The 27,731-nt window shown below is 42.0% G+C and overlaps 1 protein-coding gene across 4 annotated transcripts; it reads left to right on the top strand.

Moving 5' to 3' along the window:
• Positions 1–960: 960 nt before the first annotated feature.
• Positions 961–24,373, top strand: rereb (arginine-glutamic acid dipeptide (RE) repeats b). 4 transcript variants are annotated; one of them, XM_080727500.1, is made up of 19 exons: positions 961–1,186; positions 4,405–4,453; positions 5,283–5,407; positions 5,932–6,031; positions 6,723–6,821; positions 7,275–7,355; positions 7,784–7,934; positions 8,331–8,423; positions 9,060–9,256; positions 10,075–10,236; positions 12,577–12,693; positions 13,023–14,248; positions 15,444–15,660; positions 16,581–16,937; positions 17,942–18,338; positions 20,050–20,184; positions 20,589–20,772; positions 22,533–22,581; positions 23,299–24,373. In XM_080727500.1, exons 1-19 carry the CDS (start codon positions 1,161–1,163, stop codon positions 23,317–23,319), a joined length of 3,786 nt encoding a protein of 1,261 aa, XP_080583626.1. In that variant the 5' UTR covers positions 961–1,160; the 3' UTR covers positions 23,320–24,373. The 4 variants fall into 4 exon arrangements, with proteins under 4 accessions (XP_080583626.1, XP_080583625.1, XP_080583628.1 ...); XM_080727499.1 differs by having other exon boundaries at positions 20,047–20,184; XM_080727502.1 differs by lacking the exon at positions 22,533–22,581.
• The last annotated feature ends 3,358 nt before the right edge of the window (positions 24,374–27,731 follow it).

Here is a 27,731-nt window from a genome sequence, read left to right as displayed (position 1 = left end):
ATGTCCCTCCCAGCCAACAACACCTTGCTGTCACATGTAATAAGCCAATAATAACACTGTTTCCAATTGTCACACCTAAAACACGCATGAATAATTTATAGATCACGTTTATATGTGTATAAAGAGTAGGCTACCAGCAGGCTACTGTGGTTGGATTACACAATTATTATTAGAATATAAATACTGTTAATCCCAGAAAAGGTATTCCAAACAGGGTATGTTAAAGGTACCCAACACCATTTTAAAAACTAAAGGGGAAGCTGTAGCCCCTAAACTTTGGATTGCTCTTCCAAAAGCCTTGAGAGATGCAGCCTCTGTTGACATTTTTAAAAACCTTTCAAAAATCTAAAAACTATTTTTTAATTACTTTGTTTTGCTTTTTTTCACTGTATATATAGCACTTTGGTGAAATCTCTCTGCGAGAGGTGCTATATAAATACAAATTAGTCTACTGAATTATTAATAATATATTATTTATAGTATATTAATCATGTTAATATGATACAATTATATATTATATTACGGTAACGGTATAGCCTATAGCCTATAAATAATATGCATTATTACGTTGATTGTTGTTATTATGTTACAGTGTTGCATTTATTAGCCTATGCAAAACAGGGGGTAGGGAATCATATATACATGTAAGTTTGTATTCTATCCGTCTGTCTTTCAAGCTTCCTAGGATCTCTTTTAGTTGACCCTGTACCAGTGATTTGTACTGTCATGAAACTGTACTTTTTCCTATGCAACCTTCTGATAAAATCTCCAATCAATCAATGTGTCGCTCATGTCGTGTGTGTGTGTGAGATCACTTGTGTACGTGTCTGTGACTCTGTGTATGTGCGCGCGCGTGCGTGACTGCGTGTGTGTGTGTGTGTGTGAGAACGAGCGAGCGAGAGCGAGAGACGGACAAACTTTGAGGACTGAGGTCATTGCACGGCACGGCACGCACAGCAGAGCCACACAGAAGCGTAGCAGCACAGCAAAGCGGGCCAGCGGCAGCAGCGTAGCTGCTCACTGCCTCCATTTTGAATGTCTATGTAACACAGAGAGGGGGGGATCATCGCATAGTTTGTATCGACCAGTGTGTTGAGCCATAGAGCTGCTGCGTAGAGTGTCAACAAGACACATCCAAACACCCTGCTGCTGCCATCATCATGGACGACCTGTTCAGCCCCAGGAGGTAAACATGAACCCACTAATAGTCTCTACAACCGCACACACTTTGCACTGTGTTTGCGTTTGTTGCCTGCAGAAAGGTTCTGGATACTTTAACTTATAATAGCGGAGCGTTTTTGTTGTGTTGGAAATTATAAACCTCCCCGAGATGTCAATGGTCACGAAGTTGTCTTGCTTGCTTTGCTAACAAGCTAGCCAAATAATAGCATACTCTCGTTAGCTGTAATGCTATCCTAGCCAGACCTGACGACTACTACTACTACTACTACTAGCAACAATTCCCCCATTAATACGATGGCCACCATAGCACTTGTCTTGTTTATTTGCATTTATTTTTGTGTTCATTTGGAAGCTTTAGTCATCGTGTAACAGCCATACGTAGCGGTGTGCGCGTCGTAGACCGGGTTCGAATCTGATTTAAGTGTGTTATAATCAGGTGTTCGACTGCCTAGATTTTTTGACGTGTGCTTTAAGTGTTGTATTTGCATTGGTCGCTATGTAGGTTATGTCAACAACCATCTTGTGATGATGGCTAACGTTGACATTTATCCCTGGCACTCGAGCTAAAGCTTAGGACGAGGGAGCCAGCTGGGCTGGCTAACTGTCAAACTATTATAGATGTGTTACTTGGCAGGCACACAGTAAACGTGATTGTAAAGTTCATGTATGTGTGATTGACTGAGTGACAGATCTTTGCGAGAGCATCGGGTTTCGTCGTTTATGTAATACGTTAGTAGTGAGCTGTTAACTGAGATTGGCTCCTAGTAATGAAGGGGCGGGATGTGGGCTAGACGCAGACGTAGCTACTGGAGAGAGATTGATGTCTAATTGAAGGAAATAATACTCTTATGTATTGATCTCTATAGAATAGACCAGGGGGTCAGCAACATTTTTGAAATGATGTGCAATGTTTTTATTTTCTACCTCTAGAAGTCTAGATAGTCAGTGTGCCAGGTCAACATTCATTTGAATGACCATTAAAAACCCGACATATTTTGATTGTCAGACAGTGTAATAAGAAGTTAACAATCATTAGACTCAATAAAAACAATAACCCACCTATCTACCCGACTCCCTACCAGTCAAATAAGAATTGTAATGAATGTAGAATTATGTGCAGGATGTAATTTGCTGCAAATTGGGTGACTTTATAATCTAATTGACAAATAAAACAAATTTTATTTTTAAAATATAAATCCTGTCTCTCACACTTCTGCCAGTGTGATCACCCTCCCCTGTGCAATGTTGGCACCCGTGCCTAAGGTTGTCTACCCCTGCATGGAATAACAGACTATATTGCCATTGCACAAGTGCACTGTGCATAGGAATTCTTGGAGTATAGCTCCCATGCAGGGGTCGATCAGCATTTAAAAAGACAGAACAAAATACAAACGAGACAAAACAGAGAAAAACATCCATCCATATATCCTACCATGCTTAATAATAAAAATGTACTTCACAGTCGAGACTAAAAAACAGTGCAAAAATAATGCATAGAGTTCATCTGGCATATTGCAGCCCATAGCACTTACTGTAGCACTTGCCTACCCTCATTGACCATACATGTAATTTAGATAGCCCTACTCATATTTCCACCACCGTTGCCCTGATCCATGCCAAACTTTGCACACACACTCCTTGGCTGCCAAACCACAACCTCCACCCCTCATTTCTCACATGGCCCTCTTCTAGCGCAAAGCGGTACACAGTATCTCTACAGTCATGTCATTAAAATGCTTCTGTCCCATCTAGCGCCACCATCTGGACGATTCTTTTAAAAACACATTTTTACCCCTCATTTCTCACATGGCCATCTTCTAGCGCAAAGCGGTACACAGTATCTCTACAGTCATGTCATCAAAATGCTTCTGTCCCATCTAGCGCCACCATCTGGACGATTCTTTTAAAAACACATTTTTGATCACTGCTCCTACAGATTTGGCCCTAAAATCACACAAAGCGGTACACAGTATCTCTACAGTCATGTCATCAAAATGCTTCTGTCCCATCTAGCGCCACCATCTGGATGATTTTTTAAAAACTCATTTTTGGATACTGCTCCTACAGATTTGCCCTAAAATCATGCAAAGCGGTACACAGTATCTCTACAGTCATGTCATCAAAATGCACCTGTCCCATCTAGCGCCACCATCTGGACGATTTTTTAAAAACACATTTTTGGATACTGCTCCTACAGATTTTGCCCTAAAATCACACAAAGCGGTACACAGTATCTCTAAAGTCAAGTCATGTCATCAACATGGATCTGTCCCATTTCCAATATTCCCTCCTGATTGGCTACCATTGCCTTCTAAAGTTTGTTTATGCGACCTGACGGTCGCTTATCTCCCGATTTAGGGAGTCTTACTGGTGTATTATTGATGTTGATGTACTGATGTATGTATTACCTTGCTTGTTGTAAGCTTATTGTAAATCGCTCTGGATTAAGAGCGTCTGCTAAAGGCTTAAATTGTAATGTTGGCTACCATCCTTAATATTCTCTGCTACTAAATGCACAGTGGCAGGAAAGGAACTGTTAAAAAGCGTGTGGTGTGGGTGAAGATGCTCTCTGGTTTGTGGTGTCTCAGGTTATGTCCCGAGTCCCTCCAATGAATAGATCTCAATCATCTCATCAGCCTACATTGATATGTTAAGCAGTCGAATGATGTTCAATCTTGTGCTGGATTGAGCTCATTGAGTAGCTTTATACCCTGTACATATATAATGACAAAATGTGACATAGCACTGTTTACACCAGCGGTTCTCAACCTGTGGGTTATTTTGAGGGGTCTCCAGATGATTAACTTAATGTGCAACATTGTTTTCTCACTCAACAGTAAACAAACCAGGACGTTTTAATACCTCTAAAATGATAAATTAAACATTAGCCCAATTGTCAAATATTAGAGGCAGAAATTGTGAAAATAACCAATCTGCTATTTTCACAATAGAACCGTGTTATACAAAATGTAATGCCTCAACTCTTAGTGCTCGTCAAGGTGGGGGGTCCCCAGTTTAAATATGATTATTAATGGGTCGCGGCCTGAAAAGGTTGAAAACCACTGGTTTACACAATGCTGTACCCCCTCCAACTGTATACGTTCCCCTTTTTCAGCTGTCTTTATTATATTTTAACACTTGCTTTGGCAAAGTAAACATATGTTTTCTCATGCCAATAGAGCTCCTTTGAATTGAATTAAATTGAATATATTGTGTTTGCAGGAGCCTGAACAGCACGCAGGGAGAAATCCGTGTGGGACCAAGTCATCAGGTAGGCACAGGGAATCATTTTAGACAAAACTGTTTCTTCTGCCAGCCCGACAACACAGTTAACTGAAACACACATATACTACAACACGCATGCCTGATGTTGTGATATGTTTGCTGCTTATGCATGGGTGTATCATTCTGAATCTTCCAAAACCTAGTCAGATGGTTATTATGTGACCATTTTATATATTCAATATTAAGTAGTAATAAATTATATCAGGCTATATTTATTCACAACCTATCTTTAAAGGAGCTATAGTCAACTTTTTCATTGTAGGGCCGACACTTTGTTTACATCCTAGTCTATAGACTAGAATGTAAACAAAGTGTCGGTCTGACAATGGCCAAAATGATTATTTTATCATTATTTTACACTTTTTGTGGTCATTTTTGAATAGAAACACATATATGAAGCTTATTCTTTTTATAAAATATTTTCGAAACATAGTTTGTATCCGTTCTTCAAGAAAAAGTTGACTAGAGCTCCTTTAAGTGCTATTTTTTTTTTTACATTATTGCTAGCCTGTTCTTTTTGTGCTCATATTAGGTTCAAGGTACTACTATAGTATTTATTAGTGTGGTTGCCCAACAGGGCAACACACTGTGGTCCTGGGGAAACTTTATTTATTCTAGATAAACTTTATTTATTCTAGATAAACTTTATTTGTGAATGTCAAATCCATTGAGATTAATGGGGGAGTGGTACTAGCTCGAGGATTGGTCGAGCTTCACACGACAATTTGGCCATCTGGTTATATATAGTAGGCAACCACACTTGCAATTTAAAATTGCATCTTTCTAGTTTGTCTCCCTCTTGTTTTTTCGTGAAGGCTAAGCTTCCAGAGCTGCAGGCACGACCAGCCCCCAGTTTACACACTCCAATAGAGGGCGAGGAGTTGGTATGGACACCTGGCGTCAATGACTGTGACCTTCTCATGTACCTCAGAGCAGCCAGGTCGGTGTTTGGCCTTAATTGTGCATTTATCCAGTCATTCTGTTATATATTATATTCTTCGGTGGGTTGACACTGTGGCAAGTAAATAAAACATTCAGCCAAGTGAGTTTGCTTTCAGGATTCCCGACGGGCAAGTGTATTATAAATTTAGCAGTTGGACTGATTCCGTCTTTTGAAAGTGACAGTCGCCACTCGGCAGTTATCGATTGGATTTAACAATTAGTTCTACAATCGCACATTTTACCTATAATCTTTTATAATGGACTATTTCAGGTAAGTGTTCAAGTAGAACATGACCAGTACTTGCCCGACACCTTATTGCGACCATAGGTCGCATTTACTATAAAAACCTGCAGCTCCTGTGTGTGCATTTGTGCGTGTGTGATGGCTGTTTGCACACGCCCATGTGCACGCACGCCCATGTGCACGCACCCATGTGCGTGACCTCGCCCTTAGGGTGTCTTACTGGTATATTTTAAGTGTAATACATGTTATTTTATTTGAATTTTCCATCATTTCTAAAGGAGCATGGCAGCATTTGCAGGGATGTGTGATGGTGGATCTACGGAGGATGGGTGCTTAGCAGCCTCTCGCGATGACACCACGCTCAATGCACTTAACATGGTGAGAAGTAGAAGGAACGCAGAGCTTATTTGACCCATTTAGGCCTAGCATTATTGAATGCTTTAACTATTGAAAAATAGCAGATATACAAGCTCACAGCGCGGCACCGAGTGCCGCGCTGCAAGCTTGTAGATCTGCTATTTTTAAAAAAGTCGTGAAAATGTGTGCACATTTTTTAATATATTTATTTTTAAAGCGAATGTTTGTAACTCAAATTTTGCTTCTGGGGCGTCCCTGGAACTAGATATTTTGAGATGGGGGTCCGTGGCCAAATAAATATCAGTTTGGGGGTCCTTCACATGAAAAGGTTTGAGAACCACTGACATAGTAGTCTCTCAAGAACAGACTAACTGAGCAGTTAAGTGAAAAGGATCTTTTCTTTGACGATGGCTGGCCAGATTGCTGACATAGAAACATAGGTTTTTCAAAAAACCTTAGAAGGATTCAAAAGACACCTATGGAATCGGGTCAAAATTCTAATTTTCACGATTTTTCAAAAATAGCAGATCTACAAGCTCGCAGCGCGGCACTCAGTGCCGCGCTGTGAGCTTGTATATCTGCTATTTTTTAATAGTTAAAGCATAAAATAATGATACAAAATAATTTGTACCTGTTCTAAATGGGTTAAACATTGCAACCAAACGCTTATCAGTGTGCTAATTCATTTCTTTTTTTTTTCTTCTCATTTCAGTTACACGCAAGCCATTATGATGCTGCAAAAGCACTCCAGCGCCTGGTTAAAAAGCCAGTACCAAAGCTCATTGAAAAATGCTGGTCAGAGGACGATGTGGTAATACTGCTGGATCTCGGTTAATAATTAGTGTTTGTTAGCTGCAGAAATGGCATAAATTAGTATTGTGTTAATTTACTACTATACTATTACTATATTAGTACTTTAATTATATTTTGAAAGTGATTTGTTTTAGCTATCAATGTCAATTCTACTTTATTTATGTAACCGTAAATAGGACAGACTTAAGTCATAATAATAATAATACATTTTATTTGTATTGCACTTTTTCATACACATGGAATCTCAGACTCAGAGTGCTACGTAGTTAAAACAGTAATCAATCATAGAATGAAAATGTCAAGCATCTCTGTCCCATTCCATTTGCTTCCAAGTGCTGAATACTCCCGTAATATCAAGTACCATCCTGACAAGTAGTGTAACATGGAATTATGGAACAATTCATCTGTTGTCTTGTTAACTTCCTTTTTTTTCCTGTTCTTCCCACAACAGAAGCGATTCATCAAAGGCCTGAGACAATATGGCAAGAATTTCTTCCGCATTCGGAAAGAATTGTTGCCCAGCAAAAAAACAGTAATTGAAAATTATTAATACAATATTTTCATCCAATGTTGTTTTTGGAGCGGTGAAAGCGCTCCCAATGAACAGGTATGTCCGTGGGTATGTCCGTGGCTGGCTGGGTGGCTGGCTGGGTGGCTGGCTGGCCGTGTCCGTAGCCTGGCAATACCTTGAGTGGCCACACACAAAACACTAGTTAAAGGAGGGGCGCTGTTTTGTGCAGGCCAGGCACACTCACCACTCACTCACAGGCACAGTTTACACTCACTCACTCACTCACTCACATAGGGTACAGCTGCTCAAATTCACCGCTCCACTTCGAACCGAGGTTTGATTTTTGTATTTATTTTAGGTTTTACTTCCATATGCAGTATTTTCTATTTATTTAGAAACTGATCCTAGTAAATGATGTTATCATCTTAAATGCTGTGTTTCCTTATCAGGGTGAACTGATCACGTTCTATTACCACTGGAAGAAAACACCCGAGGCGGCAGGGACGAGGGCCTATCGGCAGCATCGGCGACAGCCGTCTTCACGCAAAGCTAAGACCCGCTCGGTTACGGCCACTGTGAACACGTCCCTCTCGCACTCCAGTGAGTGGCCTGTCACAGTTGTTACATAATCGTCTAATCGCAATTATTAGAGATAATCGTCAAAAATCGTCATAATAATTTCATGTTAGAAACGTCTATTTCCACTATTTATGTTTAAGCCTAAAAGCCAAACAGAAGTGTAATTCTTATTCATATGTTCAACGACAAAAATGCAATTCAATTATTAATCGCAATCATTACAATTAATAGTCAAGTAAAATGTCATAATTGTAACAGCCCTAGTGAGCACTCCTCTTGAATATCCCATACAAGATGTAGTGCCTGGCAGCATCCCATTGCTTTATTGGATCTTTGTAGGGTAATGTAGTGTGACAGTCATAATAACCTTATCTAGGTTGAGGTCTTCATCTAATAGCTTGTCTGTTCCTTTTGCAGTGGACCTGAGCTCGGCCAGCGAGGATGATCTTGACAGTGAAGACAGTGAACAGGAAATGAAGAGCTACACGTGCGGTCACTGTTCCACAACAAGTAAATGTTACTCTTAGTGATTTGGGGCAGAGTTCAGTAGCAATTGGTCACGCAGGATTTGTGTGATGGTTTGAAACCCTAGAAAGTGCTTGTGAGTGTTTTTATCTGCTCGTGCAAAATTATATTGGTAATGAGGCAAAACGTGCCTTATTTGAGGATCGTAACAACTTCTGTTCTTTGTTATTTTTGAGTGGTGGTAGACCGCTCCTATACGTGGCTGTGCGTGTGTCTGTAGCCTTTTTCCTCCGCGTTTTGCCATAGCAAAATGTGTGTACGTAGTCGTAGCACCATGTTTGTCTAGTGATGTCATATGTCGTATGTCTGTAGCCTTTGTCCTCAGCGTCTTGCCATAGCAAAACGTGTGTGTGTGTAGCATAGCCTGTACATCCTAGACTCAAATCCTAGTCTGAAGACGTTATGCAAGCACGACCACCGCTCACTTCACATTGGGTGTGATTTTTTTTATATGCAAATGTATATCATACAGTCAATTTGGACAAACCGGTTATTTGTTTTCTGTTGTTCCTATTTATATGAACATCCTACAAAATATTAACATCCCTGTTAAAAAACTTGTACGATTGTCTTCCCCAAATGATCGGTACAAAGCCTAACTCATAAAACCCTTTTTAACAGCTTCTAAGGATTGGCAGCCTGGCGGCAGGGACAACATCTTACTTTGCACGACATGCCGCACGTACTACAACAAGCATGGCCGCCTGCCGCCTGCTCAGAAACCCGCGGACCCTTCGTTCATGTTCAAACCCGTTAAGGAAGAAGACGAGGGGCACGCTGGGAAGCATGGCATGAGGACGAGACGGAGCAGAGCACCCGTAAGATGAGCCCCAAACCACATCACTTTGTTACACGCAGGGTGCACTTCATTGTCACGTATCATATGGGCACGTATTTATCGTCGTTGTCGGGTGAAAACCTTGCATGTCCAAAACCGTTCGTTTTGCATTTATCATTTTAAAAATGATTTAAACTAGTGAAAACAGCCGATCTACAAGGACACAACGCCTCGCGGTGCGAGGCGTTGTGTCCTTGTAGATCTGCTCTTTTCACTACTTTTGTGCGACGGCCTTATATGTTGAAGCAGGGCTTTACTTTGTGAAAGAACGTACAAATTTGAAACTTGGAGATGCGAGTTTTCCACCCGACAACGACATTATGCTCTTCAACCACTTCAAACCATTAAAATAGGGAAAGTATCCGTGTCGTTTTAGATTTTAACCCATTATTTTATACTTTGGATATTCAAAACTAGCAGATACAGTATAACAAGCGCGGCACCAAGTGAAATACAGTAGATCTGCTATTTTTGAAAAATCAAGAACATTTGTGAAATCTTTGAATATATACACATATTTTATAGCGAACATTTTTAACTCTACTCTTTGCTTCCGGGGGTCCCTGGAACAAGAATGCATTGAATTTTAAACACGACTGTGTGCTATAAAACAAAATCTGTACTAATTTACACTAGACCTCTAATGTCATTTACAAGTCTTATTTATCTTTTTCCATTAATGTTGCTTTATCCTTTATTCTGTCATATATAAAGAGAACACATCTTTGTTGAGAATAAGTACAGTATATTCATGAATAACATGGCAATGTTTTTGTTGTTGTTTTTTTTTTTATCCAGCTGTCGTCTTTGAGAAGTGGCCACAAGAGGCTTACAGGCTCTCCCACCAGTGAGGACCAGCAGTCCAGCAGCCAGACCTCCCCGAGTGGAGCCAGTTCTGTGTCTAATGCTTCTAGAAGCTCTTCGGAAAGTAAGAATGACTCCGCAAAGAAGCCAAACAAGGTACTTACTTACTTTCTACACATAATAAACGGTAAATGGTGCATTTACTGTATATACTGTAGCTCCTTTATCCATGGTGCTTTACAGATCAGTTTACAGTTTAGGCATTTAGCAGACGCTTTTAATCCAAAGCGACTTAATAAGCAGATAATACATCACTATAATATACCAGTAAGACTCCCTAATCGGGAGATAAGCGACCGTTGGTCGCTTATCTCCACAAATAGGCCAAAAGTTTGTTTTACCAATTATTACACTCTATGTGAACATTTACATCAACAAATCCCAAGTACTATGCAGAACGACCCATTTCAAGTTTTCAATGTACAACAATATTTAGAAAATAGGTCTACAAGCTCACAATGCTACGCATTGTCCTCGTCCCTTATATTCCCATAGGTTATATGGAGATCTCAGTGTTTGTCAGTCCTTGTTCATTTATGCCCATATATGGACATCTCTATATCTACTGTAACAGTCCTTGTCCCTTTATGCCCGGAGATCTCTTAACTGTAAGTCCTTGTCCCTTTTATGCCCATATATGGATATTCCTGATGTCATCAGTATATGAACATATATGGGCTTTCTGATATGCCCATATATGGAGATCTCTGTATCTCCATATATGGGTATAAAAGGATACTTCAGGTCTGACATCAGGTTTGTTTATATTGGGTTGCTAGGTTTGACATCACAAACTCCATGGGCCATCTGACCTAGAAATCTATATTTGGGCATAGATGACTCATCGTGACCTCATCATGATTTCAATCGCTATAAAAGGACTCTCAGTGACATACACTCTCCACAGATAAAGCAGTCAACCAGCCTACCAGTCAACCCATTCTTTGATTACTTTGTACAACTAGATTAACTTTTCAATGGCATCCCCACTGGAATTGACCGAAATGTACGACAGACAATGCCGGTCTTATACCAGGAAAGAAGCATTTCTTCGACTCAGACCTTATCGCCAGGGTTGGCTTATAGCAGCTGTCGGTAGATAATGCCGGTCTTATATAAGGGTCATTTGTGTACGGTGTGATTTGCCATGGTTACTCATTGAAGTTGAATCTCCATATATGGAGATAACCTACGCATCACACTAAGTCTGACCTCACCAGCCCATATTTGGGCATGAGCAACTTATGTCTCCATATATGGAGATATGATGACATCACACAGTCCTCAGCCGATGATGTGGCGTGATGTCATACAATACACAAACGAGCCCAGATATGAGCAGGGCAAAGGTGTGACGTGTGACGTGTGACCGAACGACCGACCGACCGACGGACGGCCGGTGGAGGTTTTGATACTAAACTGCGACCTTACGGTCGCAACAACATGTCAGAACATCAACAACAATATAACAAATGCAACAAATATCAATCTTTAAAAAAAACAACAATATAATCAGTAAAGAAAAAAGGATTCTAAAAAACCTAAAAACAAATGCTAACTAGCTACATGTATGGTCATTGAGTGTTTCAGTAATGCTATGGGTTTAGGTGGATTCTGAAAAGGTGAGTCTTCAGTCCACGGCGAAAGCTGGCGAGTGAATCCGTAGTTATAAGTGCGACAGGGGGTTTATTCCACAGCTTGGGGGCCAGGAGGGCAAACTGTCTCGGACGAGTGGATTTTTGTCCTGGGGCTTTAAGCGATGGTTCTGTCAGCATCCCTGTGTTGGCTGATCTAAGTGAACGGGTGGGGGTGTAGGGGTTGATCAGATCGTGAATTACATTCACCCATTCACACACACATACTGTAGTGTACATACACCGATGGCGGAGGAAACCACCGCAGAAATGTGTGTGGGGAGGAAGTAGTTGTCATAATGACTAAATTAGGGAGAAAAAAGAAACAAATATAAGAAATGCAGCACATTTTACTATGTTGAACCTGTCCCACATGCTGCAGTTGGATCTCAGGATTGTTTAGTATATAGAGTACAGTAGCATATAACATTCACAACTAATTGTTAATTAACCTTCGGCAACAGAGCCTTTAGTGTTGCAGCCCCCACTCTGTGGAACTCTCTCCCACTGGAGATTCGTCATGCTCCAACACTGGACTCTTTTAAGCCTCCCTTGAAAAGACACCTATTCACTCAGACTTATTATGGCACTTAGTATTTTGTTTGGTTGTTTGTATTATGTAAAACGCCTTGGGTTTATGAAAGACGCTATATAAATGCTATTATAAAGTTATTATTATTATTATTAAAGTATAGCTGAAAATATAATACTTTTTTGAGTGATACCTTTCAGTGTTACTTATCCTGTCTTGTGTGTCATGTTAACAACTATTAATGCCATAAATGACATGTTGCATCAACAGAAGATTAAGGAGGAAGCACCGTTACCAAAGACAACAAAACGTACGAGGGAGAGGGAGAGTCCTGCTCAGGAACCTGACGACACAGATAAAGTTACACCTAAAAGACCCAAGACCCAGGTGGGACAACAGCAGCTGGCATGTTATGAAACTTAAACAAGCCTTCAAAAATGTTATTTGAGCGCCCTCTTGTTATGTAACTGAATATTTAACACAGGAAAAAACATGTTTCTACAATTAATAGGAATTGCTGCTTATTTTTATATATATATATATATATCCTTCCTTGGCAGTTGACAAGCTTATTGAGACGAAAAGATGTGGGTTTCTGTACTTTGACTGGCAAATCGACCATATTCACCCACGGTCAATTGCTCGCTCCTGAAATGTAAATCGTCCGCTACACACCGGCACACTTAACTGGATGTGGTGTTGTTTTGCTCCTGCAGGAACCACAGGGATTACGGTCAGAGGGGGAAGCCGAGACGGAGGAGAGCTCCGATAGCCGCAGCGCCAACGGCGATGTCAGCAGTGACACCAAAGACATTGACCAGGACAACCGCAGCTCCTCCCCCAGCATCCCCAGTCCTCACCAGGGCAACGAGAGTGACTCTGACTCCTCGGCCCAGCAGCACGGCCTCCCGCCAGAGCCTGCCGCCCTGTCCGTCGACATGCAATCCCCGCCGCCACAGGCCCCGGCGTCTCAGGGCCCCCCGACGACAAACCCCCCGCCGCCCCAGACTGCACCTTCCCCCGATCCTGCCCAGAGTCCCCCTCCCCCTCCTCCTTCTCCAGATCCTCCTCAGCCCGCCTCCGCTCAGCCCGCCGGCCCCCCGGCCCTGCATGGCCGTCCGCAGCCCACCTCTCACCCTGCCCCGGGCCAGCCGCCTCTCCCTCTCCCTCTGCCTGCAGCGCAGGGTTTCCCTCTTTCAGCGGCATTTCAGGTTCCCCCGTCTGTTGTTCCTCCTCCTCCTCTCCCCGCCCAACCTCTGCCGCCGCACGGCCCCCCGTCTCAGGTCACGCAGCAACGCCCCCCTCACTTCTCCCGGGAGTCCCAGCTCCCCCAGAGCACGTCTTCCGGCCCCCAAATCAAGCCGCCCCCCACCACCCCTATCCCGCCTTCGCACAAGCAGCTGCCGCACCACCTACCTGCCACACAGTTCCCCCAGATGCCCTCCAATCTCCCTCCCCCTCCCGCTTTGAAGCCCCTCAATTCTCTGCCCAACCAGCACGCCCCGGGCGCCCCTCCGCCGCCTCTCCAGCTCATGCCTCAGTCCCTGCCCATGCCTCAGTCCCTGCCCATGCCTCAGTCCCTGCCCGTACAGCCGCTCCCCGCCCAACCTCCGGTTCTCTCTCAGCTGCAGAGCCACCCGGGCAGAAGCAGCCATTCCTCTCACCCGTCCAGTGCGTCCTCAGTCTCACACCCGATCCCCTCCTCCGTTGCGCCGTCGTCGTCCGCTATGGGTCCCGTCCCTGGTCTCCAGCCCTCCTTCCCCTCTCTCCCTCTGAGGCCGCCGCCCGGCGCCCCAGCGGTGGTGGGAGGAGCACACATTCAGATCAAGGAGGAGCCGCTGGATGACTCTGAGGAGGCAGAGAGCCCTCCGCCTCCGCCCCGGAGCCCCTCTCCAGAGCCCTCCGTCGTGAACATCGCCAGCCACGCAAGCCAGTCCGCACGGTATGTTGGAAGACCTTTGACCTGTCCTATTTAGACCTGGAAAGCAACTGTGTCACTTTAGATTTTAACCACTTTAACCGTTATTTTTATACTTTAGCTATTTAAAAATAGCAGATATACAAGCTCATAGCGCGGCACAAGCGAACATTTTTTACTTAAATCTTTGCACTTTTCAGTTGTTAAAGCCATTTGAAAACTAGAATTATACAATATTGGTAACCATACAGTATATGCTAAATAATTACACAAATGCATAGTTGAACTAGAGTCAAAATGTGTAACATACAGTGATGTACCACAAAGGGGGTACACCACAAGAGGCATGTGGTTTACCTGGTATTTTATAACGGCTGAAAGGAATGGTGAGTGTCTCCAACCCCTCTCAGCCGTTATAAAATACAAGTAACGGTTACAATATGGCAACATGAAAAATCATAGACATGTACCAATTAAAACTGTTCTATTTCACTAATAATTCACTACAAGGTCTGGTGTCTGGTCTGGTCTGCAAGAAAGTTGTTCCCAGCTACAAGAAAGTAGTTCCCAGCTTTTTTGCCAACAACACAGGTGCAGATAATTGGTGCACTGTGGAACACTGTGGAAAGAAATAACGCACCTGGGTTTGATATAACCTATTCAAGATGTGGATTATAGTCTCATATACCACAGCAATTAAAGGGAAACCAGCCAATCAGAATCAAGGAATGGAACTAGCCCTTTTAGAAGGTTGTTTCTACAATGGCCACGTTAATCACTGAGTACTTGTGCCCTCCAGTGGCCAAACAGGGAATTCACTTGAGACTAGTTGGCCAAGCATAGCATTTCTGAACACAGTCAGCAAACTGACTCTTCTCCACCAGAGGCCCACATATAATCGTGTGTGTATATCATTTACATTGCTTAATATAGGACAAGCAGAATCATTTTTGATTTTCTGTCTGTAACAATGAACTTTGGGGAAAACTGCTGCGCCCTTGTTTGTCCTTTGTCTTGGTTTAACTGCAGGTGCGGAGGTCTGGAGGAAATGAAGAAAGGCTGGTATTAAGGAATACTCCTTAGACTGAGACTTAAATATAATTTCTTTTATTTTTAGCCCATAGTGTCAGGTGCTCAGTGCAAAAATTAAAAAAAGCAAACGTTTCGGTCCTGGGACATGATTTTCATACATTCACACATTTTTGTAAATTCTCTCTAGGTTTATCAAACACTTGGACCGAGGCTACAACTCCTGCTCCAGAACGGACCTGTTCTTCACTCCGCTCGCAGCGTCCAAGCTGGCCAGGAAGAGAGAGGACGCAGTGGAAAAATCCAGGAGGGAGGCTGAGCTCAACGCGCGGCAGGAACGCGAGAGAGAGCGGGAGAAGGAGAGAGACAGAGAGCGAGAGCGAGAGAGGGAGGCAGACAAGAATGCTGTGAGTACACCGCTCCTTACGTCTCTTTATTCTGCCTCTGCTTCTAATGCCTCATGTTTACCGGGGCCGATTTTGCAGACTAAAACTATGATGAGAAATCTATGTCTATGATGACTAGCACTAAATGTATTTACAATTTCGTCAACAAATAAAAACTAGACTAAAATGTTAGGGAGGGACTAGTTAGTGGAGAAGAGATTTGGTAGAACTAAAAGACAAGTCATTTTATGTTTGGTTGCACTACAAGCTCACAGCGTGTCGCAGTGTGACGTATTGTGAGCTTGTAAATCGGCTATCTTCAGCATGCAACCAAAGTGTATAATCAGCCATTACGAAATACATTTTCGTCGACAAAATCAACTGTAGATTTAGTAAACTAAAATCTTAAATTTAGTCGACTAAAACTAAACCATTTCAGATGTCTAAAATATGGCTAAAACTAAATGGCATTTTATTCAAAATACTATTACTATGACTAAAACTTAGGGCTGTCACAATTATTACATAATCGTCTAATCGCAATTATTTGACATACAGGTAATAACAATTATTTTGTCATAATCGTGAATGTTGAAAAATGTTCATACATTTTCAGATGTGACGCGTTGTGAGCATGTAGATCAGCCATTTCCACTATCACTATGTTATTTTTTAAGTAGTAAGTTGTCAAATATGTCAGTAATTTCTTTGTGTATTTAGGTTATGTGTCATATCTGCCATGTGCATCTTCAAAGCCTAAAAGCCAAACAGAAATGTAATTATCAACGACAAAAACACAATTAAATCGTTAATCGCATTTATTTGAGTGACAATTGATCGTCATGTAAAATGTCATTACGTGACAGCCCTACTAAAACTAAATCAAATTCTTCTGTCAAAATCAACACTGATGTTTCCTATGATGTGTGTTGCGTCCACAGAGAGCCTCCAGCTCGTCCCATGACAGTCGCATGAGCCCCATGACGATGTCGGGCCAGCAGGGGGGCCACCACAACCTGCGCTCCCCCTTCGAGCAGCCCCCCACCTCGGTGGCCGCCGTGCCCCCCTACATCGGACCGGACACGCCCGCCCTGCGCACCCTGAGCGAGTACGCCCGGCCCCACGTCATGTCGCCCACCAACCGCAACCACCCGTTCTTCGTGTCGCTGAACCCCGGGGACCCCCTGCTGGCCTACCACATGCCGGGGCTCTACAGCGCCGAGCCCAGCCTGCGGGAGCGGGAGCTCCGGAACCTCCGGGAGAGGGAGCTCCGCGAGAGGATGAAGCCTGGCTTTGAGGTGCTTTAAGAGTAGTTCACCCCCAAAATAAGCTTTTTCTGTTGATTACTCACCCCTTGGAGACTTGAGTTTTTTTGGGGGGTTTCGTCGCAAGACAAAAAATGTATTATAGTCAATTTACCCCCATTGATTCCAGCAGAACAAAAAACAAAAAATATTATTGAACTCAAGTCTCCATGGGGTGAATAATCATTCCCCCATATGAATTACTGTGACAATCTTAATTAGCCAGTAGCTATGCCCCTCCCCTGAAATGTTTTGTCCAATGCTAGCTTAGCAACCAGCAGCTTGCCAAGGCTGTTGCCAACACAGACATAAAAAGGTAGACGCCTCTTCCGGCTCTCTGGTACCCGTCTCGCCTTGGTGGGCATTTTTGATTGACAGGCTTGGAATTCTTCTGTGTCGTAACAGACAACAAGGCCGGTAGGCAAATCAGAGGCAGGTTTGAATGGAAAAGTCCCGGAAAAGACGCGTTGTGATTGGCCAGTAGTTTTTTTGAGTGGCAGCCTGCCCTCGACACTTCCTCTTTTGTGCCCACCAAGTTGGACGGGTCGCTCCAATCAACTGCAGCGGGTGGACGAGATATCTAGCTTTTTATACCTGTGGTTGCCAAGGCAAACCTTGGCAAGCAGGAAGTTATTCTAAGCTAGCATTGGACAAAAGCTTTTTGGGAGGGGCATAGCTACTGGCTAATTCTTCCTCACTGTAGTCCACATGATTTAGTTTACTGATGTGTTTATTGTGTTATCTTTCGAAATGTGTTTTTCTTTTTCTTTTGTGCAGTGTTTTTATGTGTTTATTTCACAGCTGCTCCCTTTGTTAACTTGTATTCTTTATTGTTCTTATTGAACTTTTAATCTGTTATTTAATCACCTCTTCCATTAAGGAAAGGGTTCCAAATAAGCCTGCCGGCTTCTTCCTTTCCTTGCACATTAGCTTGTTTCTTTGATATGTATTGTTCTGTTCTTTTTTTATAACCATGTGCTAATAAACTAAACCAAAAGGTCAAGCCGCCAGAGATGGAGAACATGCACCCGTCGGCCAACCCCATGGAGCACTTTGCCCGCCACGGGGCGCTGGCTCTCCCGCACATCGCCGGGCAGCCCCACGGCCACCACTTCGCCTTCCACCCGGGCCTCAACCACCTCGAGCGGGAGCGCATGGTGCAGCAGATGCAGCAGCAGATGCAGATGCAGCAGCAGATGCAGCAGCAGATGCAGCGGCCGGAGATGAGCTACGCCGAGCGGCTGACCGCCGAGAGGCTCCACGCCGAGAGGATGGCGTCGGTGGCCAGCGACCCGGCCGCCAGGCTGCAGATGCTCAACGTGACGCCGCACCACCACCAGCACTCACACATCCACTCTCACCTGCACCTGCACCAGCAGGACCCGCTCAATCAAGGTTAGGACGCCCTTTGTTTTCAGGGTTCCCAAGGGTCATGAAATTCCTGGAAATATTTTTAAATTAGAAAAATATTTTTCCAGTACTGGAAAAGTTTGGGAATTGATCAAGGGTCCTGGAAGGTCCTGGAAAAAACAGTTATGCATTGTCTTTGGTTATTGATTTTGTTAATACCTCTGAAAATAGCCGATCTACATGCTCACAACGCCTCATGTAGATCTGCTATTTTCACAATAGAAACGTGTTATACAAAATTCCTCAACTCATAGTGCTCGTCAGGGTGCCAGGGTCCCCAGTTAAAATATGATTATTTCGGGGGTCACAGCCTGAAAAGGTTGAGAACCACTGGCGTACACTACCTGTCTTTGGGCATTGCGCATAGGAGTAAGCAACTTGTTATTGAGCTGAATTATTGTTATATAGTCCTGGAAATTCGGTTAAATATTCTGGAAAGGTTTTGGAAATTAATTGGTAAAAATGTGTAGGAACCCTGTGTTTTGGTGTTGTGACCTGGAACCACTTTAACCCATTAACCATTTTATGCTTTAACTATTAAAAAAGCAGATATAGAAGCCACGCTGTGAGCTTGTAGATCTGCATTTCTTTTGAAAAATCATGAACATTTGTGCAAATCTTTGAATATATCTTTTTTTAAAGTGAACATTTGTAACTCAAATATTTGCTTCTGGGGGGTCCCTGATACATATTATTTTGAGATGGGGATCAGCGGCCAAATACATATAATTCTAGGGGTCCTTGACATGAAAAGGTTTGAGAACCACTGAAGTAGAAACATGCATTTTTCTTAAACCTTAGAAGGATTTAGAAGACATGTATAGAATCGGGTCAAAAATTCAAAGACTTGCACAAATGTTCACACATTTTCTAAAATAGCAGATCTACAAGCTGGCACTCTGTGTCATGCAGGTGTTAAATGTATATGCATATCCGGTAAAGCCACCTGGCTTCACACTAATTCAAGGTCCTGCCCTCGGGTAGCAGATCTTCAGCTCTATTTTCGTCCATGCCTTACCTCTTATCCCTAAACTTCTTAGCCCTTTTTTACTATTTTGAAAAACATTAGAAAATACTTCAGATAGCCCTTCTACATCGATACGTTGTGAGCTTGTAGATCAGCTATGCGAACTATTTAAAAATGTTTTTCAAATTATAAAAAAAAATAAGTTCAGGGACAAGACGTAAGGCATTGACAAATAAAGGGCCCTAGATGTTAAGGTGACTATGACAGGGACCGTGTGGTCTTTCAAGGAACAGTACTTTGTTGGGTATTTTGTTTGTACATTTATGTATTGTCTTAAATGTATGCATTGACCTGAGCAAAACAATTTCCCCTTGTGGATAATCTTAGAAAGAGAGTCCCACACACTGTCTTCACTCACAGTACACGTTTCGATCGTTCAGACCTTCATCAGGCATCGATGCCTGATGAAGGTCTTAACGACTGAAACGTTGTAATAAATGTATTGTGAGTGAAGACTGTGCAACGCACCTGTCCTTGTAGGTGTGCAAAAGGCCTTCTCCTCTACCCTTGTGGATAATAAAGACATCTAATCTGTAAGAGCCATTTGGAGCGACTTCAGTTATTGAGAGCACACGTCAAACTTACCCAGCTTTCAGCAACCAGTAGTGCTCCAGGTATTGGACCTGGGCCCTACATAATCTAATCTAATACATGTTGGATCACCAGCAGGTAACAGCCCTCATCCTCTGGACCAGTTGGGACAAGGAGGACCACGCTTTGCCAGGTTCCCCTTCCACACGGGCCCCATCCCCAACCATCTACTCAATGAGCACGATCACGAGATGCTTCGCCATCCCTTGTTCGGTTAGTAAACCTCAGTCATTTAATGATCAATGAATCGATTGCGTTCTGGCTTGGATCAACTTTAACCAACATAGCATACTCCCAGGTTGGGAATGGCTGGTATGGTGTGTTTAAATCAGCGGTTCTCAACCTATGGGTCACGACCCCAAAGAGGGGTCGCGGGAAGGTCCTGTTGGGGTCATGCATTGGCACCCTTCTGATGGAGTCGCGCATCAGAAGAAACAAACAGATTTTAGCTGTTCATAAACAATTTACTTGGGAATTATGTTCGATATGAGCGGGTGGTACAAAATATATTTCCCTTAATAATATGGGGTCGTGGTAAAAAGTTTGAGAACCCCTGGTTTAAATACTCACCTGAGTCCCACCTATTTCATTCAAGCTTGTTGCATGGTGTTTTCTAGGAGCTGCGTACCAGCGCGAGCTGCAGCTGCAGGGCCACATGCCCCAGATGTCTGCTGCTCACCAGCTGCAGGCCATGCATGCGCAGTCTGCGGAGCTGCAGAGGATGGCCATGGAGCAGCAGTGGCTGCAAGGGCACCATCACCTGCACGGAGGCCCTCTGCCCGGGCAGGAGGATTACTACAGGTAATGGATGTGTGTGAAACCTCATTCGTGTTGTTTTATTTAACCTGACCCTGTAATCCTGTAATCTAAATCTTGAACCGAGTCGATAACTAGAACGAGGAACTTAGCGGGAAGTCTGCTCAGTAACCCTGTAATCTAAATCTTGAACCAAGTCGATAACTAGAACGAGGAACTTAGCGGGAAGTCTGCTCAGTGATCGTCGTACTTTAATAAATAATCATATTTGTAGTACATTTTGCTTCCTGGTTAAGGACGACTTAACCGATTTTCAACCTATCTTCATACAGTATAATTGGTCCTCACTGCTTGCTCCTCGTGGTAAAATGGTACCATTTCTGTCTACTTGGTCTGTGTCTCAGAAGAGGGCTGTAGACCAGGGGTCTTCAACGTTTTCAGGCCGGGGACCCCTTAGCTGAGAGATAGATGAAGCAGGGACCCCACTACATATTATATATAATATAATGTGTATAAAACGTATACGTATAAAATGGTGTTGCAGATTTCTTAGACAGCTTGTTTGACAGCACTGTCATCGTGTTGGAGTAATGTGTATTTTCAGACATTTAACCACTTGAACCGTCAAATACTTTAGTCTGCTCTTCTTTTCCCTCTACAAACCGCTTTGAGGCGTTGTACGCTTGTAGATCTGCTATTTTTGGCTAATGTTCCACTCAGAATAGGGATGCTAGGGTTCAAGTGGTTAATGTAAAATACATGATCCTATCACACAAAGATTTGGCGGCCCCCCTGTAGTAACTCTGAGGACCCCCTAGGGGTCCCGGACTCCCTGTTGAAGACCTCTGCTGTAGACAGTTCAAAAGCTTCTGCAGGCTGCAGGCTTTCTATTCTTGGGAAGTTAGCATGCTACAATGGAAGCCATAGTTATTGCGTTCATAAAACATTGTTTGAAAAAAGAAACCTGCCTAACAATGATGTCACTGGTAGGCGGGTTTTCTGAAGTTTCCACAGTCCTCCTATAAGACACAGACCGAGCAGACTTTTCTGTTACCATTTTGTCAGGAGCATTTGTGAGACGAGATTCATAGTTTGATAAAGGTTTTATATTAAACCGTCTCTTGCGGTCTGTAGTGGCGTTTCCATAAAGCCACTTTTTGCGCATTAACGGTATATTCGCAAAATGTTTTTATGGAAACACTTCAAAATGCGAATAAACTTTCATTATCCGCAAAAAAAGTTATCCGCTTGGAGGAGGAGGATTTTGAGCCTTTATCGAATAAACTAAATGCGCATAAGTGAATGGAAACGGGTCAGACAATAAAGGCGAATAGATTATGACGTTCTGGGTCCATTTCCCCTGCCGCTTTACGTCCATGGTGGTATAGCGTTAGCCCACAAAACAAACCGGTAGTTTGTTACACACGGAGTGACACGGACCGTGTGTAAATTCCTCCCGTTTTCACCTCAAGCCATCGGTGGCGAACCCTTCCTCATCCCACGGTGTTGCGTGCCTGAAATTAAGTGCCCAATCTACAAGCTCACAGCAGCTCCAGCTCGCATCCACGTCTCCGCGCCACGTTGTGAGCTTGCAGATCGGCCACCTGACCTTCCAGAGGACGCTGAAACTTGCAGGATGAGCACTGTGCAGCGACGCGACCGCGGTTTTCCCGGTGAACCGGTAGCTTTATGTATTGAGAGGAACTCTTGCCAATTTCGTAAGAGACTCGTCGCCAATTGTAATAAATTTTAAAAGTTATTTGGGGCCATGATGATGACTGATAACCCCTTCTTCCCACTACTAGACAGCGACCGAGTCACAGCAGTCAGACGTGCAGACGGTGCAGTGCTCAGGTTCGTTCTGAAAAAAATCAGCCCGATCAACTCTTGCGACCGTCGCTAATTCGAATGACACCCGCAAATGGAAACATGCTAAATTCGCTTTATCTTAATGCGTATTTCTGATAATTCGCTTCCCTAATTCGAATACGTTTATGGAAACATGGCTTGTGGCACCCGTGACTGAAGAAAAAACTAAAAATCCCATAATGCAATGGGGGATAACTCAACTCAAATCCGGTTTTGCATACAGGCCAATGTTGTGAAATTCACAAAAAAATATTTATATAACTCCAGATCACATTCTTGTTTAAAACAAGCCTTTCTCTACCGACCATAACAAAAGCAATGGATGGCCGTGGTTGTCATTTTTCTGTTCTGGGTGAAAGAAAATACAATCACAACGAGGAATTCGAAATACTCTGATTACATTTACAAGGAGGCTCGGAAATGAGGAAAAAAAAACTATAAAAAACCTGGCACTGGCGATTAAATAATTGTTTAATTGCAGGCACTAAATGTGTTCAACATTAGTATCTTTTCACTTGTATTAAAACAACCATTAACTGTGTGTGTGTGTGTGTGTGTGTGTGTGTGTGTGTGTGTGTGTGTGTGTGTGTGTGTGTGTGTGTGTGTGTGTGTGTGTGTGTGTGTGTGTGTGTGTGTGTGTGTGTGTGTGTGTGTGTGTGTGTGTGTGTGTGTGTGTGTGTGTGTGTGTGTTTTTATCTAAAGCCGTTTGAAGAAAGAAGGTGACAAGCCATCATGAGCCCCAGATGGTGCATGCCATAAAAACCTATATTATACCTAATAATGAATAGAATACTGTGTACTTTGAAAACTGTATAAGATAAGAGAATATGTGTGTCCTTTGTTTTGTTTTAATATATTTAAAAAAATGAAAGAAAAGATGACCTTTGTGAAACTGTATGCTCATTCCTTGTTCAGCACTTAAAGAGATTGTCCAAGTTTCTCTGCAATTTTCATATTGATAGTCTAGTTTTAAAGATTTATACTGTCTTCATTGTCAAAATGATTCCAATCGCACGTGTTAATGAGGGATATGCGCAGGTAGGGAGTTTTCTTAAAACCCATTGAAGCCGTTTCATATGCAGTAAGGTATGCCAAGATATGTCTCTCTTAAAGGATATGAAATCATCTAATAGACTTTTGATTTTCAGTTTAGCTGTTGCTTTTATTTCTACCTGATCCCCTTGTACAGAATTGCATTTTAATCCGTGTTTGAATGACTGACTTTTAACAAACCTAGCATGATTTTTCTTTTCCCAGTTTTCACCAAACTTGAGTAGCAAGTTGCATTGGTGTGTGCATAGAATTGGAAAAGCATAGTAGAGATCAATTTTATCCGAAATCTGCTAAATATTTGTCTAAATCCTAAAGTTTTATATTTCAAGATTATCTTTTCACAGTGTAACCTAAGCTTTTACTCATTTTTGAGATTGTAAATGTAAATACATGTTCAGCCTTCTATATTATTGATATTACAGTAGATGTGACCTCGACTTTCAGCTTGGCACAGTAAAAGTAACCCATTTAGACAAATACAGTATATTGTGTTACTAAGTGAAAGAATTGTAAATTGGACTATCACCTGTGTCACCCCTAACAGAAAGTTGTATTACAACGATGTTTCCCCAGTGTTTTAATGATCAGAAACAAAGAATTAGTATGAAATTAACACCTGTTATCCTCCTAGTCCTAACCCAATTAAAACTGTTTCAAAACTTAATATTTATGTGAAATAATATGGTAAAAAGTGTATACATTGCATATTTATTTCAATAAATACTTCTGCAATAACACAAACATGAACCTGAATATAATTCTTTATATGCTAGTCCCTGCCAAAGGGCATATTGTTTTTCCAATTATCAAAACCTGGCCTTCATCTTAAGCTTGTATGAAGGTTTGAGTTGCTCCATCTTGCCACAGCCTCAATCGAGTATACAGTATATTTTTTCTTCTTTTTTTTCCGTCTTTATTGACAGTTCAAGTGTAGGTGAACAGGAAAGATGCAGCAAGGTCGTTGGGAACGGGACTCGAACAAGCGACACGAATCGAGTTCATTGTAGTGCTCTGTCAACATGAAGTTTTCCATGGACGTCTCTGTGAAATGCTACTGGCTAGTTGCCATTTATTCCCGCTGTAACGATAGACCATGTTCAGAGGTTCAGACTTCAGAATGATCCTCATAGACATGCCAAAAGCTTACATTCTTAGCTCGACAAACCATTGATGGATACGGACCAACCGAGGGGGGTTTCAGCAGGACTGGACCGAGTTAGAGACAGTACAGGTACATTACAGTATTTATCAAACACTGCCTGACATTTCTCTTCCTGGAGATCCTTCTTTCTCACATTGGTGTTTTGTTCACACATCCAACCACTCAACTTGATGGAGGAGAAGTCAGAGATGAGAAGAGAGTATGTTCACTCTTTAATTTATTGCACAAAGTTGTATTGGAAAGAAATTACATGAAATACAGTACATGTAGGCCTCCACTAGCTACTTAGTCTGATTTGTCAGCATGTTGCAGCAATCATTTGGCCTAGCAGTTGCATCTTTACTTTAAAAAATCTGCTTTACATGTTGGCATAATCACCCTAGCCTAGATGTTATGATGTCTGATGGTGACACACATAGCATCTTTAATGCTAAGGTGTGTTTATATTTATCATAGGCAAATCCTTATATAGTCTGAGCCTTTCAGGCAAAATGTGCACTTTATGAAAGAAGCATTAAATTTGGCACACAGAACATGCCATATGGAACATTTTTGGCTATAGGGGCATCACAGATTTGTCTTGGGAAACTTGTGGGAGCCAATCAAAGTTGGGCTCTCATAGACTTTACTATAGAGGAAAAGACGAAAAACATTCCTTTCCGAGAAATGGCCGCCACAAAACTGTGAAAAGTGATGACTCCTCACTAAACCATAGTTTTATGGGGTCCGTTTTTAGCCCAAGGAATGTTTTTCCTGCAAAACAAATGTTTGCATTGGATTCAGAATAGTTTGACCCCTCACATGCTACCTAAAGCATATTTATTTTTTGTATTGCATATTTATTTTTTGTATTATTTTACTGTATAGTAAAGTCTATGAGAGCCCAACTTTGATTGGCCCCCACAAGTTTCCCAAGACAAATCTGCGATGCCCCTATAGCCAAAAATGTTCCATATGGCATGTTCCAACTGTGACCCACATTTCATGCTTCTTTCATAAAGTGCACACGATTCCATCAAAATACTGCCCGAAACGCCTGGACTAATAGGGGTGTTTCTTCTTTTATTTTAACAACAATCTTTCAAGTTCAACAACACCTCAGCTTTGTTACAAATATTTTGAACAGGCAGTGGAAGCTATACTGCTCTTTAAGCTCAACCTGGCATTCATCACATTCTCATATTGCACTATATCAGGTCTGGTTCTTCTCTACATTTTGGATGTATCCCCCTCAGCAGACCAATATACTTACTTTATCCTTTCTTATAAAAAATACCTGTACACTTGAACCATCCCAAAATCTACTATAACTTGCATTTTTCAAACTCTTAATAGGTATAGTTCACCCCAAAATGACTTTTTTAAATTCCTCATCCCATTGAGATTTGAATTCATCGATAACTTTTTGTTTTTGTCACATTGCTAAGCCAATAATTTAAGGAGACTCTTTGTGTCTCCATAGGGAACAAAGCAGGCTCTTTGTGTCGGGAACCACTGCTGGTCCTCAAATTATTGGCTTAGGAATGTGACAAAAACAAAACGATGTCGATGAAGGAATCTCGATGGGGTGATAAAATCGATAGAAAAAGTTTTTTTTTTGGGGGGGTGGGGGTGAACTATCCCTTTTAAAGCCTACCAAAGTAGTCACACAAATGATGCCTCATATCACACACACTCATAAATGTACACACTACTGGAAGGAAGTCATCAGAACAGTCATGAAACAGAATAATATCACAGAACATAACAGCTTTTGAACGTATGTGATACAGTATGTAATGGTCCACGTCAACATGGTTTAACTGAGACAAATGCATTTAGCCCATTAAAACTAGGGAAGTGTCATTTTTGACATAAGTCAGAAAATTCTTAAGATTTTGAAAAGTGGTTCTCAAAAATAGCAGATATACAAGTTCACAGCGTTTCACTTGGTGCCGTGCTGCGAGCTTGTACATCTGCTATTTAAAAAAAAACAAAAGGAAAAAATCTTGAAAGTGCTTGAAACATTTCAAATATATATATATATTCTTTTTACACAAATCTTCTCTTCTTAGGGTCCCTGGCACAAAACATTTTCAGATGGGGGGCTGCGGCCAAATACAGTACATATCATATCATACATATCATCAATACTGTACATATCATTTCGGGGGTCCTTCCTTGGCACTAAAGAATTTGAGAACCACTGATTTGGAAGGCATTTGTAGAATCTGCCTCGGGTCTTAATGGGTTAAAATTAGGGCTGGGATGCGATTAAAATTTGTAATCTAATTAATTACAGGCTCTGTGATTAATTAATCGCAATTAATCGCATTTTAATCGCACATCGATATTTGACCTGGGAAGTATTTTTTTCAAGTAAAACACATTTTGTTGTATGAGTGAATCAACGAGTGAGTTTTTTAAATCTAAATTTCGCATCCACTGGGCTAAGCAAAGCGCGCTGATCGGCTACTTCTCCCTTTGCGTTTGTTGTCTCTTCTTGGTTGGTGCATCGCTATGATCGGTATGCCCAAAATTGAAGGTTCTGTGGTACAAAAACTAAGTGCGATTAAAATGAGTTAATTTTTTTAATCGCGTTAATTTTTTGTTATTAATTAATCGCAATTAATCAGTTAAAGTCCCAGCCTTAGTTAAAATATAGTTGAACTATTTGCAATAAATATGATTTGGAGGCTGATTATCTAATTGTACATTAGCAACAGTAATCCATTGTATGCATATACTTTTAGTATGGACCTAAGTGAAAATGTCTGGAAATGTCAAGAATCATCTTGGATCGGTGGATCCTTCTTCAGGTAGCGCCGCAGGTACTGGATGGCTGATATCGCGCTCACATTTGCTAGCAGAGCTGTAACAGCATGTCAGTGAATGTTATCATTAGCTTTAGAAGTCAACCCCCTGTTTATATAGTGGATAA

This window comes from Nannobrachium achirus (genome assembly GCF_963921795.1).
Source record: "Nannobrachium achirus genome assembly, chromosome: 6".
Lineage (NCBI taxonomy): Eukaryota > Metazoa > Chordata > Actinopteri > Myctophiformes > Myctophidae > Nannobrachium > Nannobrachium achirus.
This window is presented reverse-complemented; position numbering and strand designations above follow the sequence as displayed.

Coding starts and splice junctions, on each gene's coding strand:
- rereb (XM_080727499.1), top strand. CDS start 1,161: ATGGACGACCTGTTCAGCCCCAGGAG. Junction 14,249..15,443: donor CACGCAAGCCAGTCCGCACG/GTATGTTGGAAG, acceptor AATTCTCTCTAG/GTTTATCAAACACTTGGACC. Junction 15,661..16,580: donor GGGAGGCAGACAAGAATGCT/GTGAGTACACCG, acceptor TTGCGTCCACAG/AGAGCCTCCAGCTCGTCCCA.